The sequence below is a fragment of the Acanthochromis polyacanthus genome, chromosome 10 (assembly GCF_021347895.1).
Source record: "Acanthochromis polyacanthus isolate Apoly-LR-REF ecotype Palm Island chromosome 10, KAUST_Apoly_ChrSc, whole genome shotgun sequence".
NCBI classification, from domain to species: domain Eukaryota; kingdom Metazoa; phylum Chordata; class Actinopteri; family Pomacentridae; genus Acanthochromis; species Acanthochromis polyacanthus.
In genome coordinates this window covers 12,256,069-12,271,371 of record NC_067122.1, presented here as the reverse complement: position 1 = coordinate 12,271,371, position 15,303 = coordinate 12,256,069, and the positions used below count along the sequence as shown (strand labels likewise).

Here is a 15,303-nt window from a genome sequence, read left to right as displayed (position 1 = left end):
TGTCGCCTGGAGGCTGGAAATGTATGGGATGAGGGAAAATTGCATCCAAGCACGGGATATTTTCATGTCAATTTTAGAAATTATGCAGCCCTGGTGGAAACATTTACCGTTTTTCTTTTTTCCCCCAGTTTAATTATTTTCGTTTTCATCCAGTGTATCATGCATTTTAATGGGGGTGTTTTAGCTGTCTTGAGAGTCTTCTGAAAATAAACAAGGGGTGTATATTCAGTATATTAAATCAAAGTCAAAGACCTTGACAAATAAACCATTATAGTCTTTTGCAAGTTGAACATATGAACAATATTTATCTATCCTCATATATAACTCTGAGCCACAACATTTATGTATATTCAGGTCTTAAAATTCAGTAATACTGGTCATAACATTTGGTGCAATAACTCATGAAGACAACTGAGAAAACCACAGAAACTGTGAGACTGCAACAGTGTAAATCTAGAGCTAAATAAACTGGATTAATTCAGTGTTAGTTCATCGATTTGACGTCAAAGTCTCAAAATCCAAACAACAAATGTTTGTCTTCAGGCATCTGGACAGATTCCATGACTACAAGTGGGGCCAGCAGTGTTGGTGGATGCTAGTGATGTCTCATACCAGGGGGCCCCTGGGAGCTGGACGGGGCAAGAGGGGTCCGGGGAGCAGGGCTGTATTTTGAGGACAAACTAATAAACTCGTCTGGCTGGACAGACAGTAGTGTCCGCTGGCGTGGAGGGGTGTGTTTTGACAGGCCGTGACCCCCTCATGGCCACACACCCACACAGACAGACTAGAGGCAGGACCAGACAGACAGAAGCATCCACACGCACACAAATGCACACACAAAATGCCAGCTAACGCATACGCTGCTGTAAGATGTATGTTTATTTGTACTTGTCCCAAATGAGGTGAAGGCATGGTGGTCTTAAAGCGGTGTTTTTTTGGGGTGTCCTCATAGTCTAGAAGTTGCCTCATGGAGTTTTCTTAAAAACTGTGTGCACATGCAGTGCATCTTTGAGGTCGAACCCAGGTGGCACCTGAAAAACTTATAACTCATACTGTTTATATCCATGGTTATGAGCCTGACCTCTTCATTCCTAAATTTGATGGAGCATAGCGACATATGTTGGCGCAAAACCATCATATGTGGATCACTGAAGAGAATGAAATGTGATTATTCGTTCTTCTAGAAGTGAAAAATGTGTAAAAACCAGAGACTACCATTAACCCACAAGTGGTTTCTGGTGTTTTTTGCTCATGTCATGGGCCAATTTTCACTGCAAAGTGACTTCATAAAATACAGTGACTAAACTTTTTTTTCAGATTTGTTTTTTTCCCTAATGGAACTGTAAGTCACATGACATTTTCTGTTCTCACAGTTTGTTGCTATGATAAACTGTGTAGTTTTGTCATAATTTAAACAATATTTTCATCTCAAATCCTCTGGCAGGTTTTACAGGGTTACTACTATGAACATTTGTTGCTTGTCACACCGTTCCCTCTCCATGTTTACTGTCACAAAAGGAAGCATTCCAAAGAGATATCTCAAGAAAAAAAAAAAGGTTGACTTCCTGACTGGAAGTGAAGTCACTCAATTCCTGGACAATCTGGGTGGAGAAGTTCACATGGGTAAAGTATTTAACACCCATCTGCCCTAGCAAAGTGGCTTAGTGGCCAACATACCACATTTTGGTTGGACTGTGTAGTTTAAAGGTATCTGCGTGGCATTTAGAGGAGCCAGTTTCTGGAGAAAAAAACCTTAAGCCAATGTACGGTGTTTAAAAATACAAAACATCAAAGATATAACTTTATTAAAAGACATAAATCCTTAAAATCTGGGGGAAAACTTTGGGGGAATACTGCTACCAGGTCTACAAACTGAAGTGTTCAAGGCTTCCTTTTCCAGGAAGACTTGATCAGCGGAATTTGGCACCTGGCTGATCAAGAAAGCCCATAGTCTCAGCAGCTTGAATTATGCTAATGCCTGCCATTGTGATGGTAAGTGGGAGTTGAGGTTATCCACTACTTCTCTATTCACCCCACAGGCCCTCGGTATGCTTTAGATTCAGCAAACAAGAGTATGAAAAGCCAACTCCATAACACTTTAGCAGCAATAGGATATCCCAAAGATGCTAATATTAACACTGGCTGTTCGATTACACTGAACTCCTTTGTTTAACACTTTCTTGCTAGGTGAAGGGTGAAACTAAGCTGCATCCTGTCTCAGATGACAAACTGATTCATCTGCATAGATTCTCTGACCTGTCTAACCAGACTGGCTTCAAGGAAAGATGCAACTATACATTTGGCCATATGGTGCTTCAATCCTCAGCAGCCTTTCTTGCGCAAACACAAAGTTAAAGCTTGTTATGTAGAAACCGTGTGCAAACAGCACAACGCAGAAGAATCTGATGAGTGAAAAATGACCAAGAAAGCTAATATAAAGAGCAAACAGGCAGCCTTACTGGGACAAGACAAATCCACAAATTCCACAAATGTCATTAGTGGAGATAAATCAGCTAATAACCACCGCAAAGAAGGTCAAGTTAGAAAACAAACAAGGACCTTCTCAGTTGGATTTTTCTTCCACTCCATGCGCGCTGTGTGTCGTCTAACAAAGACAGCAAGACGTCGACTACAAAAATAAAGAAAAAAACTCTTTACATAAACCACTCAGCAGTCTCATCGCCGACTACACACAAATGATTTACAGTGTGTGTTTAGCAGATCAGAACTGTTCTCGAAAGTCTTACTGTGCATTAAAATCTGTTCGTACACTAACCTTGTGTTGTGGGTTTATTAATCATTATCAGAGGGAGAAGAAAAAGAACAACACTCTCAAACTACAAACTCGTACGTCTTGAAGAGGAACCGTAAAGATACGGTGATACAGAGTGGTCAATTAAACTTTACATTTCAAAGTTGCACAGTTATTACCAGTTACAGGACAGGCGGAAAACCAGACGACTTTCTCAGCATCCTACAAAAACTATAGACAGTAGCAACACAAATGCCAGTAATCTCATCTGTTAACAAACTTTGAGGCAAAATCTGACAATAAAACCTGTCGTGTGTCTTTGTCTACCGGTGTCAGTTTTTTGTGTGAAGAAATGGAAATGTACTGTTCGGTAGATTACACTAAAAGACGTACAAACCCGATACCTCGGAAAAAGCATCCATCACTGACAGGGTTTCTGCGGTTTTGGGGAATTTTGGCAACTAACTTTTGAATCTCAAATTTCCTTTTAGGCATGTTGCAAAACACAACAAACAACTTAAACTGGCAGCTAAAGATGACAGTTGATAGATAACACAAGCTTCTCTGGGTCGGTTTTCTAACTAATTTGAAGTGAGTGGATTCCAGTGACTGCCTGGTAGATAGCATGTACAAAACCACACCCACAAAAAACAAATACTTAAATAACGGTGGACTTTGAAGAATTGTTGACAAAAATGAAGTAAAAACAGAAAGTCACTTGTCAAAGCAATAAAGTGCTTAATGAAGATAGCTACACAACTTGATGACCACATACAATTTAGAAACTCTATCCATGCTTGTGTCTTTTAAAAGTGCATTTTTGGATTAGGTATCTGTGTTTCACTCATTTACCGACTGAACCGATCCGCCCGAAGTCTCCCTTCCCGAGTAGCTTCTGCATTTTTCTCCCATACAAAGACCTAATGTAGGTATTTTAAACATTTTTAACTTCTGATTTTTACAAAGATGATTGTTTCATACAGGCAAATTGTGCCACTGTGACAAAGTAAAGCAAGAGAAAAAAAATCTATAACGGCAGGATTAACATATTTTGAAAGGAAACCTGAAATCGTTTCTACTGATAAACTGCTACCTACAACTAAACTTAAATTAAAGTGGATAAAGATTAATAGCTAAGTTGATCCGTTTCTTTAAAAACTGTTTTCATTCCTGTTAATCTCATAAATTTCTCACAGACTGGCACTGACAGCCCTGAGTGTTTTCCTGGCAGACTACACATTAACAAACCACTCGGTAAAGTGATTTCTTTCTGAGAAACTGGTTCTTATCACGGAGCAGAAACTGTGGAAGAATTTGATGCGCACTTGTAATGTGTAAAATCCATGTGCTGATGACAAGCACTTGAGGCTGACAGAGGGAGAGCTGCTTCGCTGCAGCTTACAGCAGAAACCGAAAAACAGCAAAGGTGTGTGTGAAAAGTGTGGCGAGAGAAGGGATAAAGTGTACTGGAGACAGCTGTGTTGATAGCAGAGGCAAGTCAGCAGACAGCAGGTCAGTGTGACAGAGTGCACATGAGACATCTCCTGAGGTGAAGCTAAGCCGCTTAGTGTTGCAGATTACACTGCCTGAACAGAATAATCTAAGGCTCTCTTTTGATATTTGTGTCAGACTTTTGTGGGGTGAAAACCGGATGAGATATGTGGTTTGGGATAGAGCCAGTCTCGCAGTACCTGTGAGATACAGAATAGTTGTTTCAGCGTGTCTTGTGGATGGATCCTGCACCTGTCTTGTCAATCGTCCAAAGAATATTTTGCCTGACATTGATGAATGTGTTCACATGAAGCTGAACGCTGCTTTACGTCTTTTGCTAAAGGCGGTGAGCCGGGTAGTGAGTGAGAGCAGAAACAGGAGGAGACGGGAGTTCTGGTGTCTGTTATGCTGTGGGCCCTGAGGCAGTTTTTCAGCTGGCAGAAGCATGGAGGGGTGAACAAAAAGAGAACAGACGAAAAAGCTGAGAGAGTAAAAGAAAATAGATGGAAGGACGGAGTAGAAATATGTTTTTGAAGCTTCGCGTACACATTGGGGAGCCCGTGGTGAAATATGTGGGGCTGCGTCAGGGTTGAGAATAATCCTGCTCTTCAGAGGCTACAAGGTCTTGGAAGTGGAGATTGTGTCTCTGATGGCTTCTCGGGTTTCAGAGAGATGAGTCCCTGTTTGATGATGTACTGGCATCCCTGAGTTAGGCCTGGGCATAGAGTTACCAACTACCCACAGGACACCATTACCGTCTTCAGTCAAGTGCTGTAGGGCATGGATGAAAGCATCAGGCTTCACAGAGAGGGGATAGGATGAAGCTACTATACCCATCACCTGTGTGTGTATGTGAGCAAGTGAAAAAGAACAAAACAGTCAGCATTTCTGTGCATGTATAGTTAAGTTATGTTATTTATTGTGTCATTCACAAACATGTACCCACATGAACTTATAAGATGCCAAAAGTAATGGTGCGGTGAGGAAACGTCTGTCAGGCCAGATAATGGCAGACAATTAGATTGTAATCTGCCTCAAACATCTTCCCAAACTACAATCATCTAACCAGCACAACTAATCAGAAATGAAGGACATTTGACTAAAAAACGCATCCCCTAGAGAGAGAGCTTGAGATTTTGGGAAACATTCATTTTTCTGGCAGAGTTTGATCAGAAGATTGATACCATTCTCATGTCTCTATGGTAAATATGAGGCTACAACCAAGTTAATTTCGGCTGAAACTGGGGAAAACGCTATCATGGCTCAGTCCGATGGTACCAAAACCCACCTACCTTCACCTCAAAAGCTCACTGATTAGCTTTTTAAACCTCATTTGTTTGATTTGTCTAAACAAAAAGTGGAATGACAACATGGGGCTAGGTGTCGGGTGATATAACTTCCCGGAGTCTCTGATGGTTGCCGGGCAAATAAGTAATCCCGCACATAACCCTTTCTAAAACAGAGGTGTCAGTTTTACAGTGTAGATCTAGCAATGATTAAACAAGACATCTTGTGTTAATAAATAAGCTTTAGAGGTGCTGGAGGCTAATTTTTGTTACTGGAGAATAAAATCACAGCCTTCTGACAGTCATCAAGTCCCTCACCGGTTATTGATTTGACCCCAAAAGACCCACATCAGTGTATCAAAGGTAAATGTTTAGAGTTTTTTTGTTGTTGTCGTTATCATGGAGATATTTGTCTTCTTTAGAATGTGCAGATGAATGAATGAATGAAGTCCCTGTCTCCCTCTCCACTCACCTAAGATTCTGTTCGAACACTGTAAAACTACTCTATGCTACTCAAGAGAAAATCATAACACTGGAGCCATTTAGCCACACATACTAGAGCTGGAAACCACTTCTAAAGAATAATGATACAGAACCCCCCACCCTGAAAGCTGACAGGATTGGTTTCTTAGGTTTGTGACATAACATACATAAGAAGCCATGTTTTTAAAGTGGTGATTGGCACACTGCAGCTTCAAGGCAGGAATGCTCAGCCACAGTGTTGACTTCTTGTTGTGGACATGATTTGTCTTCCAGAATATTAAAAGGAGCATTTCAACAAGGTATGGAAAGAATTTCATCAAGGATTAGTAAAGTTTACTCTTATCTTAGCAAACTTAATTTTCCCAAGAGTGCATCTATACGTTAAACGAAACCAACTGTTTGCTGGTGTAGCGTTTCATTTTGCATCCTGGTTTGAGAGTGGCATCAATCTTCTTATCCAACTCCACACCAGAAAGTGAAATTAGTATATTTCAATCAAAATATGACTTCTTCATAATAACAAATGATATCTTTTGTCTTTGGCTCTATATCTCAGTTGTGTTTTGTTGAGACAACATGTTTATTTATCAAAGGAGGTCCTATAACGTAAGAAAGGACTTGCAAAAACTAAAAAGGTAACCTGTTGCGAGAGTTTCAAAAATGTGTAAATCATGCAAAATACAGATTTTATCTAACTAATCCAGGAATGTCCATGTCAAATGTCCCATTTAAAGACCTTTCTTATGAGCTGAAGGCAATTGTCCCACTTTATGCTTGGGGTTTCTCTTCCATTGGCGTAAACTCACACTAACAATCCAACAGAGCAGTAATAGACTGTCACAATTTACAGCTTACCGAACACTCAAATGCCAGCAGCATTATCTGAAACATAACACACACACAAGACTTACACAGTGCTGGATAAGTAGGAAAGCCCAGATCTTTCCATACTTGTGACTCGTGAGACAAGACCTGCTTTCAGACTGTTTTTTTTTTTGTTTGGAATCATTATTTTCCCTTTCAGGAGGCATTAATGCTCATTATAAAGTGATCAGTTTGCACAACCACCCTTACAAAGACAATATTTACTGTAAGGGATGGATTGTTTTCCTCTGCTGCAGGCTGTATAATACCAGTAGTTTTCCTTGAATAGCTTCCTACTGTGTTTCTGTTCTTTGAAGAAGAAACAGCAAAGTCTCCTCCCCAGAATGCATCAGGAAATGTCACCTGTTCAATAGGTTCCCACTGACCACCTGTGGTGACCCAGAAAGACCCAATTTGCATTCACATGTAAATAACAATGCCTAAAAGGAAAAAAGTAAACAATACTTGAGGGGCCTATTTCTTTTTTAAGCATAATGAGTTTAAGGGGCATTTTGGAGTCAATTTCTGATCCTGGTGATTTTTGGGTAGATTTTCAGGACATCAGTCACTGTCACTGCTCTCAGCTTTGCTTCCTGACTGCTTCACTGTTTCAGTGTCACCTGTGGATACTCAGAGCCGAGGGAGGAAAGCGTAACACAAACACCGGGAAAATTGGCCCAATTAAGTCATTAGGCAACACAAGCCAGAGGTCTGACAGTTTACACTCCTCTGGCTCCACTTACAAAGACCTGTGTCAAGTTCAACTCTGAATTTTCCCACCAGAATTTCTCTGAAGAAAATGAATAACAAGGTGATGCTGATCTCTCTGTAAAAGACGATTATATTAGCAGCTTCGTTTGGTTCTGTGAGGAAGGTGTTGTGTGAGAGAGAGTAAGCATGTGTACAAATACACACTAAAATATGTGTTTACCTCGCCTGACATGTCGGGTGCCAGAGGGATGAGGGGCCACAAGGAGGAATAGATAATGAAAAACACCACCCACAGGCCGATGCTTCCCCAGATGGCGATGTGACTGAACTGTTAGAGGGAAATCAGAGGACAGAAAAGTAACAGGAAATGTTTAGGCTCTGTATTTAGTAAAGATTTGTGCATTACTAAAATCTTTCTATTCAAAATGTATTTGGGATAACCTTTTCTAAATGTTATCTGGTTTGCTGCTATTTTTTAATCATTTGGGTTGTAAAGTGTAAGGCAAGGCAAATTTATTTATATAGCACATTTCAACAACGAGGCGATTCAAAGTGCTTTACAAAGACATTAAAACAGAAGATGACAACAATTATTAAAAGAAAAACAAAAGAAAACATTTATGAAATCATGAAAAAGGTCAGAACAGTAAAAAGATCCAAAACAAGAGTCAGAAAACAAGGGCTGTTTAAAATAACTGTCATAAAATAAGATTTAAAATAACTTAAAATAATTTAATCAAAAGCAGCTGAGAACAGGCACGTCTTCAAAATGGATTTAAATGTGTTAAGAGTTTCAGTTTAAGTGTGCAGAAAGTGTCGTCTGTTTACTTGAAGGATCTACCATGCATGTCATTTCACTGGGTTAACAGTTAAAAGCCCAGTGGGAACAAACCATAAAGAGATTTGGAGATAAGAAGAAGACGTAAATATGTCACAAGTATCAGGGGTCACATAAAATGGAGGAATTGAAAAGAGATAACAGACCTCAAAAAAAAAAAAGAAAAAGAGAGGCTTCAACTTACCATGGTCCAGGATGAAGTTTCAAGGCCGGCTTTAAGGCAAACTGTGATGACCACAAACTGTGGAGACACAAATCATAATGTCACTGAACCAAGAGTGTCTCAATCCAACACAAACTGGTCATGGGAAGTGCACCAGAAGCATCTGAAACTGGATTGAAACTATATTTGATATAGTGTATCACAGAAAAAAACTGGAAAAGATCAACAGACAAAATGAAAAGGATCAAGAAAAGGAAGTACAACTAATGTTTATTCACTGAAACTGGATAACACTTGGCTCAGACACCTGCCTTTAACACAGCAGAAACTGTCTGTCAAGAAGATTGGTGCACTTACTGTGTAAACCATGTTGCCCAAGAGGAGATAGTCTGGAGTTCTTCCATTGCCAAAAACTGTATCTGTGAAGGGAATCAACAACACAGGCTGTTAGGGCCAGTGCTGTGTCTCTTCATCTCTCAAGGTTTCACACAGAACATACAGGACATTACTTTAAGTACATCACAGTGTGAACTTTGTTGTAAAGCTCTTGCAGTGGAACAGGGAACTTAAAGTGAAAACCACACTCAAAAACCTGCTTCCATTACTGTCCTTTGAGGGAGGTTGGAATGTTAATTCCGTCTTTCACAACTATTAAAAACAGTGTATGTATGAAAATCCATCCAAGCGGAATTGGTGCGCATTAATCATGGTCAGAAATTAAATGTACTGGCTAATTTGTTGCTGAAAGACAAAGAACAGAATTGTGTCCTCTGAGAAAAATATGAATTATTCTGGCGTTACAAAGGAATCCAACACTTTTCTTTAAACTTCCTCAATTAATAAGATTGAAATAAACTGTGAGTCAGAGAGACATATTGCTTCCAAGTGCCCAAGCAGGTTTGAGCTGGGGCTGTGGCTGAAATATCAACAGTGTGCTACTGCCAGTGAAGAAAAAGAAAGAGAGGCTCCCTTTCCCCTTTACTTCCGGCTGGTCACATGTCTTGTGTGCGCTGAGGCTTTGCTGACAGCCTGTCAGTCAGAGTGAAGGGGCTTGGCGCCTTTGTTTGGAGAGCAGGCCCAAGCTTGTGTGGTCCTCAGCTCTGGCCAGCTAAGACTTACCGGCTCAAAGATCCCCATTCTCTCTACACACACACAGAAACTTTGCATCTTGGTGTGCATAAACGTGCACAATTGACCTTCTATGGATCAATAAAGTTATTGTAGAGTACACGCGAATTCATTTTCAGACACAAAACACTGGATAAAAAAAAAAAACAAAACAAACCGGGGGTCACTGAATTATTATCTGGAAAAAGTGTCTAAGCGATTTACGAAAAATTAATTGAGTGTTAAAAACTGCAATCAAAACCATTTTAGGAGCCTCCGCTACAAACGTGACCACTTGTTAATGCATGTCGCTCAGAGCAGAGAACACACATGTTTGCAATTCATGACTGGACGGTTGAAGAGAGAACTAATTAAGACAAAGTATGTGTGTTTGACTGTCCTCTCCCTTTATCCACTGAGCCCGCCGAGTCGTCTCTGGGAGCTACTTACCATGTTGGAAGGCTTTAAGGGGGAACCAGAAGAGGATGACGGAGTGGAAGAGGCCGTTCAGACAATGGGCCCAGAAGACCTGCAAAAAATAGGCAAGAGGGATGGAGGGGAAGGAGGTAAGAGAAGGAGGAGAGGGTAGGGGGTTTGGAGGTGGCAGGAGATTCCAATAAGGGAGAGTGAGAGGGAGAGTAGGAAAAAAAAAAAGAAAGCATGAGAAACGGGTGTGGGGAGCTCCAGCTTTCCAAGTGACCCCTGACCTGGGCTCTTTGTGCCAGCCCAGCGCTAGGCTAAGTGGCGGTTTTGTTGGGGCCTCCTCGCTCAATGGCCACCCCGCTGACAGACACGTTGTATATCCTCTGTGTGTGTTATGGGGGAGAGAGAGGCCGCTGAGTGTGTGTACGAACAGTGAAAGGCAAGTGGACGAAATCAATGTGCAGGTTTCAACTTGTACGTTTTAAACAGCTGACTCCATTTGAGAGAATAAATTTTTAAAAAAGAGGGATCATAAGAAACTGTTACATATACACACACTCGTCTCAACAATAAGAACATTATACAGCATCAATATGTGTGTCGCCAGTGTGAGGGTTTCCTCTCATTACATTTCATTAGGCTTAGGCCCTTTCATGTGAGAATTTTAACTGGTGTAGTAATAAATGACAGGAGAGTTTAAACAAGCAAAAATCAGACTAGAAACACACACAGGGAGACTGACAGGCCTGACGGAGATTAAACTGTTTTTATGGTAATTATTAAGGGCCTGGAAAATCGTGGCGTGGACCACAGTCTGCGTGTGTGTCTGTCTAGGCAAGCATGCAGACTTTGGATGAGTCGTTTAAATCAATATTCCCACTTCAAAACCACCTTGCTTCACATTTACATTATGCAACGCCAGAGCCAAACAAAACACTCATGGGCGATGTAGCATGAAACAGCCGTGAAATCTATTCTGCCAAAAAAACGCTCCACGTTTGTGCCTCCTTTTCCTCCCAGTATGCTGGCCCAGATGCTGGTGTTAATTCTGAGATGAGAATTGTCAACCCCGGAGAGTAACCAGCTAAAATTTAAAAAGAGCACACCTCACATTTAAATCTCTGGCTTCTTGGCCGATGACAAGTTAGAGACTCACTTTCTTCAGAAACAGCCTTTTCAACAACTTCAGCAAACCTGTCAGCAAAACATTAAACATGACTTTTTCCAGGTAAATTAGACGCCCTGAAAACTGAAAATTTATGCAGATTTGAGTCGTTTTAGAACAAATATTAGCACTACTTCAGGTCGTATTGTTATTCTGCCAGGAAAAGGGTGTAAAAAAGCCAGAATAGGGTACAGTGAAGGAAAAAAGTCCCATAAAGTTCTAATTTGTACTTTGAGAGCCTTTATAATACACCTTGGCCTCGGTGGCATGACCTCCTCACCTTTTCCTATCAGCTAAACAAAGTCCTACAGCAGCCACCCCCCACCATGGATTACTTCACCCTGTGTACACAAAACCCAATACACTGACTGAGGGGTTGCCAAAAGCAAACCCCCACGCCTCCATCTCTGTGGTCAAACGTGTATTAAATTATCACTAATGTTACAATCACATGTTTATTCCAATTAGCCTCCCACTGACAGGCTCAGCTCCCCATCAGCCTCCTCCTCAACCATCCCATCCCAAACACGGCGGGGGTGCAAACCAGCCCCAGTTTCCTCTCTGCAATAATGAATGCTAATGAAATCAATAAATGTTCATAATCATTTGTCACAGTGGGATCCTCCCTTTCACCCCTCCTGCCACACAATTCTCTTTCCCTTGTTTCCCAGCGAGTTGCTAGGGATCCCCGCCGAATGAATGCTCAGTCTGTCCTGTAAAGATTCGGCCCTTTGTGAAGGTCCTAATTGCCAAAAAAAAAGAAAAAAACGAAGTGCATGAAAGCCAGTAATTAATATTGAGCCAAATATTTCCAGAGCTGCCCAGTCCTTCCTGCTTCTGCAAGCAAGTGGGGTAAGAAGGGGGGGGGGGGGGGGGGGGGGGGGGGGGGGGGGAGTAGAAGAGATGTAAAGGTGCTGCATAAGAGGTGATAGTTGCTGGTAAAATGCAGCAATTACCGAGGCCACATAAAAGGGATCACAGTTTATTGGGGTGGCCCAAGTGTCCGGAATATGTCATTAAAAGTGAATGGGCAACATAGCAGAAGCCACGCCTTGAGCTTCTAACACCCTCAGTCTCTCCCCTCTCGCACCTCAACACAAACAGCTTTAATTCACAAAGACAGTATCTGTTGTGTACAAAAGAGCCAGGCGTGCAGAAAGACAGGCTTCGAGGGGCCAAATTCCTGCTGGATTTTCTCGCCTCGCCTCGGGCCAGCTGCAAGGAAAATATCTCGGGAAAAGAGTGGACAAGCCAGCAAAAACAACCTGCTGACCTGGCCGAGTCATCATTTATGGGCCTTGGAAAATCTGGCCCAAACAAAATTGAAGCTCATTTGCTTCTAACTATCAGACGCATATTTTTGTGATCCTTCTTTGGCATGAACAACTCATTGAAGTCTTCAAAAAAGTTAGTTTTTTAAAAAGGGAAAATCCACCCTAAAAACAGGATTCGTACAAAATTTTGGCAAACTAAATGTGTTGTCACATTTGTCTAATCTGCAGTAGAGTTAATAATACACAGAATGAAGATAATGCCTTGTCAAGCTTGTAAAATCTACACTGATCTACAAACATAAGGCATTTATTTAGAGTTAAAATGGTCTTACATTTCTTCTTATTCATTGAGTGGATTTGCATATTTACCTGCTGATCCCCATTATGCTAATTAATCCATTTTAACATGACAATCTCAAATTGTTTTCTTCTTTTCTCATTAATAGCTCTGGGAGATACGTCCTCTTCTGTTTACAGTTATTAAAAGCGGTGTGACATTAGCAGGGGTGCAGCTAATGATTTTAATAGGAAATAATTAGTTTATAATTAACTCTGTTTTTTGTATAACATATCCCCTCCCCCCCCCCCCAAAAAAAAAAGAAAAAAAAAAAAAGAAAAAACACATCTCATTAGAAGATTTTCTGGTATGTTATTCTCTGATGAACAAAGAAAAGCATCAAAGACAGAAATTGAGAACTATGAAAAAAAAATTGGGTTTGAAAGAGATCCCAACTACATTTCTGGTTATGAGGGTCAGAAACATATTTTTCCTTTCAAAACAGTTGATCTGAAGGAATTTGGAACAATTTGGATTCAATCTTATTCAGACTTCTGACACTTAAATCAGAAACGAAGAGTTCTGGGTCAGATAAAGTGGAGTTGAAATGAACATCACTGGACAACAGCACTCTGGTCCTGTGTGTGCTAAATGTGATCTGATAGCCTTGCACTGAGAACAAACAACTCCCTCACTTAAACAAATTGCATAATTTTCCGCAACAAATGCCGTCACATAATGACAGCACACCCTCTATTCCCTCCGTGCTCCGATTCTTTCTGCTGCATCCCCCCCTCAACCTATCTGACCTTCCTTGCCCCTGACCACCATGGCCAATCCGGCTTTAATCCACCTCCATGTGGCGCTAACCAGGTCACCACGCCTGTGAGGAGGGTCTGGGAGTCTCTGGCTCAGCATGGAGAAAGGAGGAGACAACTTTATTACCAGTGGGGGAAAGCTAACGGACAGCCCCCACAACCAGACAGAATAGGTCAGGCCGGGCCAAACAAGGCTACGGCTGGAGACCCAGTAACTGCAGCTGCCAGGTCACTGAGACGAGAGACGCCTCGGTCCATCACAGCAACACAACAGGAACATCTCCTGTCATTAGTGTGATGGTAATTGGTTGTAAAAGCCTAAACCTTTTCATGCATTTTGTGGAGCATGTAATTCTTCAACTTTTGATGACACGGTGCAAAAGTACCAATTTTTGTATCGTTGGTATAAATTAGCCAACATCATCTTACAAAAGTCATCAAAGTCATCTTACAGAAGTGATACAGCATTAAAATAGTAAAGTAAACCACAACAACACTAAGTGTATTAAGTCCTTCTTCCTTCCAACTTAGTTAAAACGAGAGTGCAATTACAATGGGAGAAACAATAATTCATGTTACTGTAGCAGAAAAACAGGACAAGAAGCAAAAAGAAGTTAAAAAGAAAAGTAAGCAAGATAAAGAGTTTTTTTCCCCCCACTGTCACTAAAGTGTTTGCTGAAGTGGAATTGTTGGATTTGTTGGGTTTCTCTCCATAACATAAAATTCTGAGTTCATACAGCAATATTGTCTAATCCTTACTATGTACAGTGAACAGAGCTTATGTTTTGGTAAGTTTATAATCTAAAAATTAAACTACATTGAAGTGAATTGATAACAGCCCAAAACTCTGCACTACAAACACTAAATTGGGGATGATACAAAAAAGTAATGTAACAGTATTTAAATCTGATTCAGTGCCAATCAAACCATTAACATGTGCATACCTTGGTATTAAAACCCATTGCATTCTGGGAGGTTTTGTAGAGTTCAGGGTACTTCAGCATATTTTCTTTCCTGCAGGAGCGCTCGAATATTCCAAGAGTGAGAGGAGGCAAAGCAGTGAAGATCTATGTGAAAAAAAACACACACACAAAAACAATATTACCTTTAAATTGAAGATGAATTCAGATGACTTTGAGTTTTGCTAAAAATACGTCCGTTTAAACATCTGACCTTGAACCTAATACGTAATTGTTTAAACTAATAGTAGATCCCTTTCTTCATCATTTCCATCACCTCCATGTATTAAACTTGTAAAAGAATCTGCTTCCTTCTGTTCTCCACTTGCTCCACTCTTAAGTTTACATCATTTAAGACCACTGACCTTAAAACCCTTTGGGGTTTCTTATTTTGATTTGTCATGCTTCAAGTCTGTTCATATGCAAAACCCATCTCCAATGAACATCTGCGACGTTCTCGACTAAGAAGCAGGTATTTAAGACTGGCCAAAGTGTAATTTCTTAGCGGTGTTGTAATGTTCTGTATAGCAGCTGCTGACAGAGGAGTGATGGTATTGTGTGACTGGGGGGGCTAAGTGGATCAGTTGGTGAAACTTCCCTGCAGGCCCATCTGGAGAGGGAGTGTGCAGGCCTCCGTCTGCAGCACCAGCGGGCCAATGGACATGCTCCACTGGACTCCTTTCTTATTCAGA

General features: G+C 40.9%; 1 protein-coding gene across 2 annotated transcripts in view; it reads right to left on the bottom strand.

Annotated features, from left to right (window-relative positions):
• Window positions 1–15,303, bottom strand: part of atp8a1 (ATPase phospholipid transporting 8A1) — a 113,106-nt gene that overhangs the window by 9,535 nt on the left and 88,268 nt on the right. For both annotated transcript variants that reach the window (XM_022199400.2, XM_022199402.2), the window contains 5 exons: window positions 14,597–14,719; window positions 10,146–10,224; window positions 8,946–9,007; window positions 8,610–8,666; window positions 7,808–7,915 (listed from right to left, as the gene is read on the bottom strand). In XM_022199400.2, the coding sequence (XP_022055092.1) occupies window positions 7,808–7,915; window positions 8,610–8,666; window positions 8,946–9,007; window positions 10,146–10,224; window positions 14,597–14,719 (429 nt within the window). The remainder of the gene's footprint in view (window positions 1–7,807; window positions 7,916–8,609; window positions 8,667–8,945; window positions 9,008–10,145; window positions 10,225–14,596; window positions 14,720–15,303) is intronic.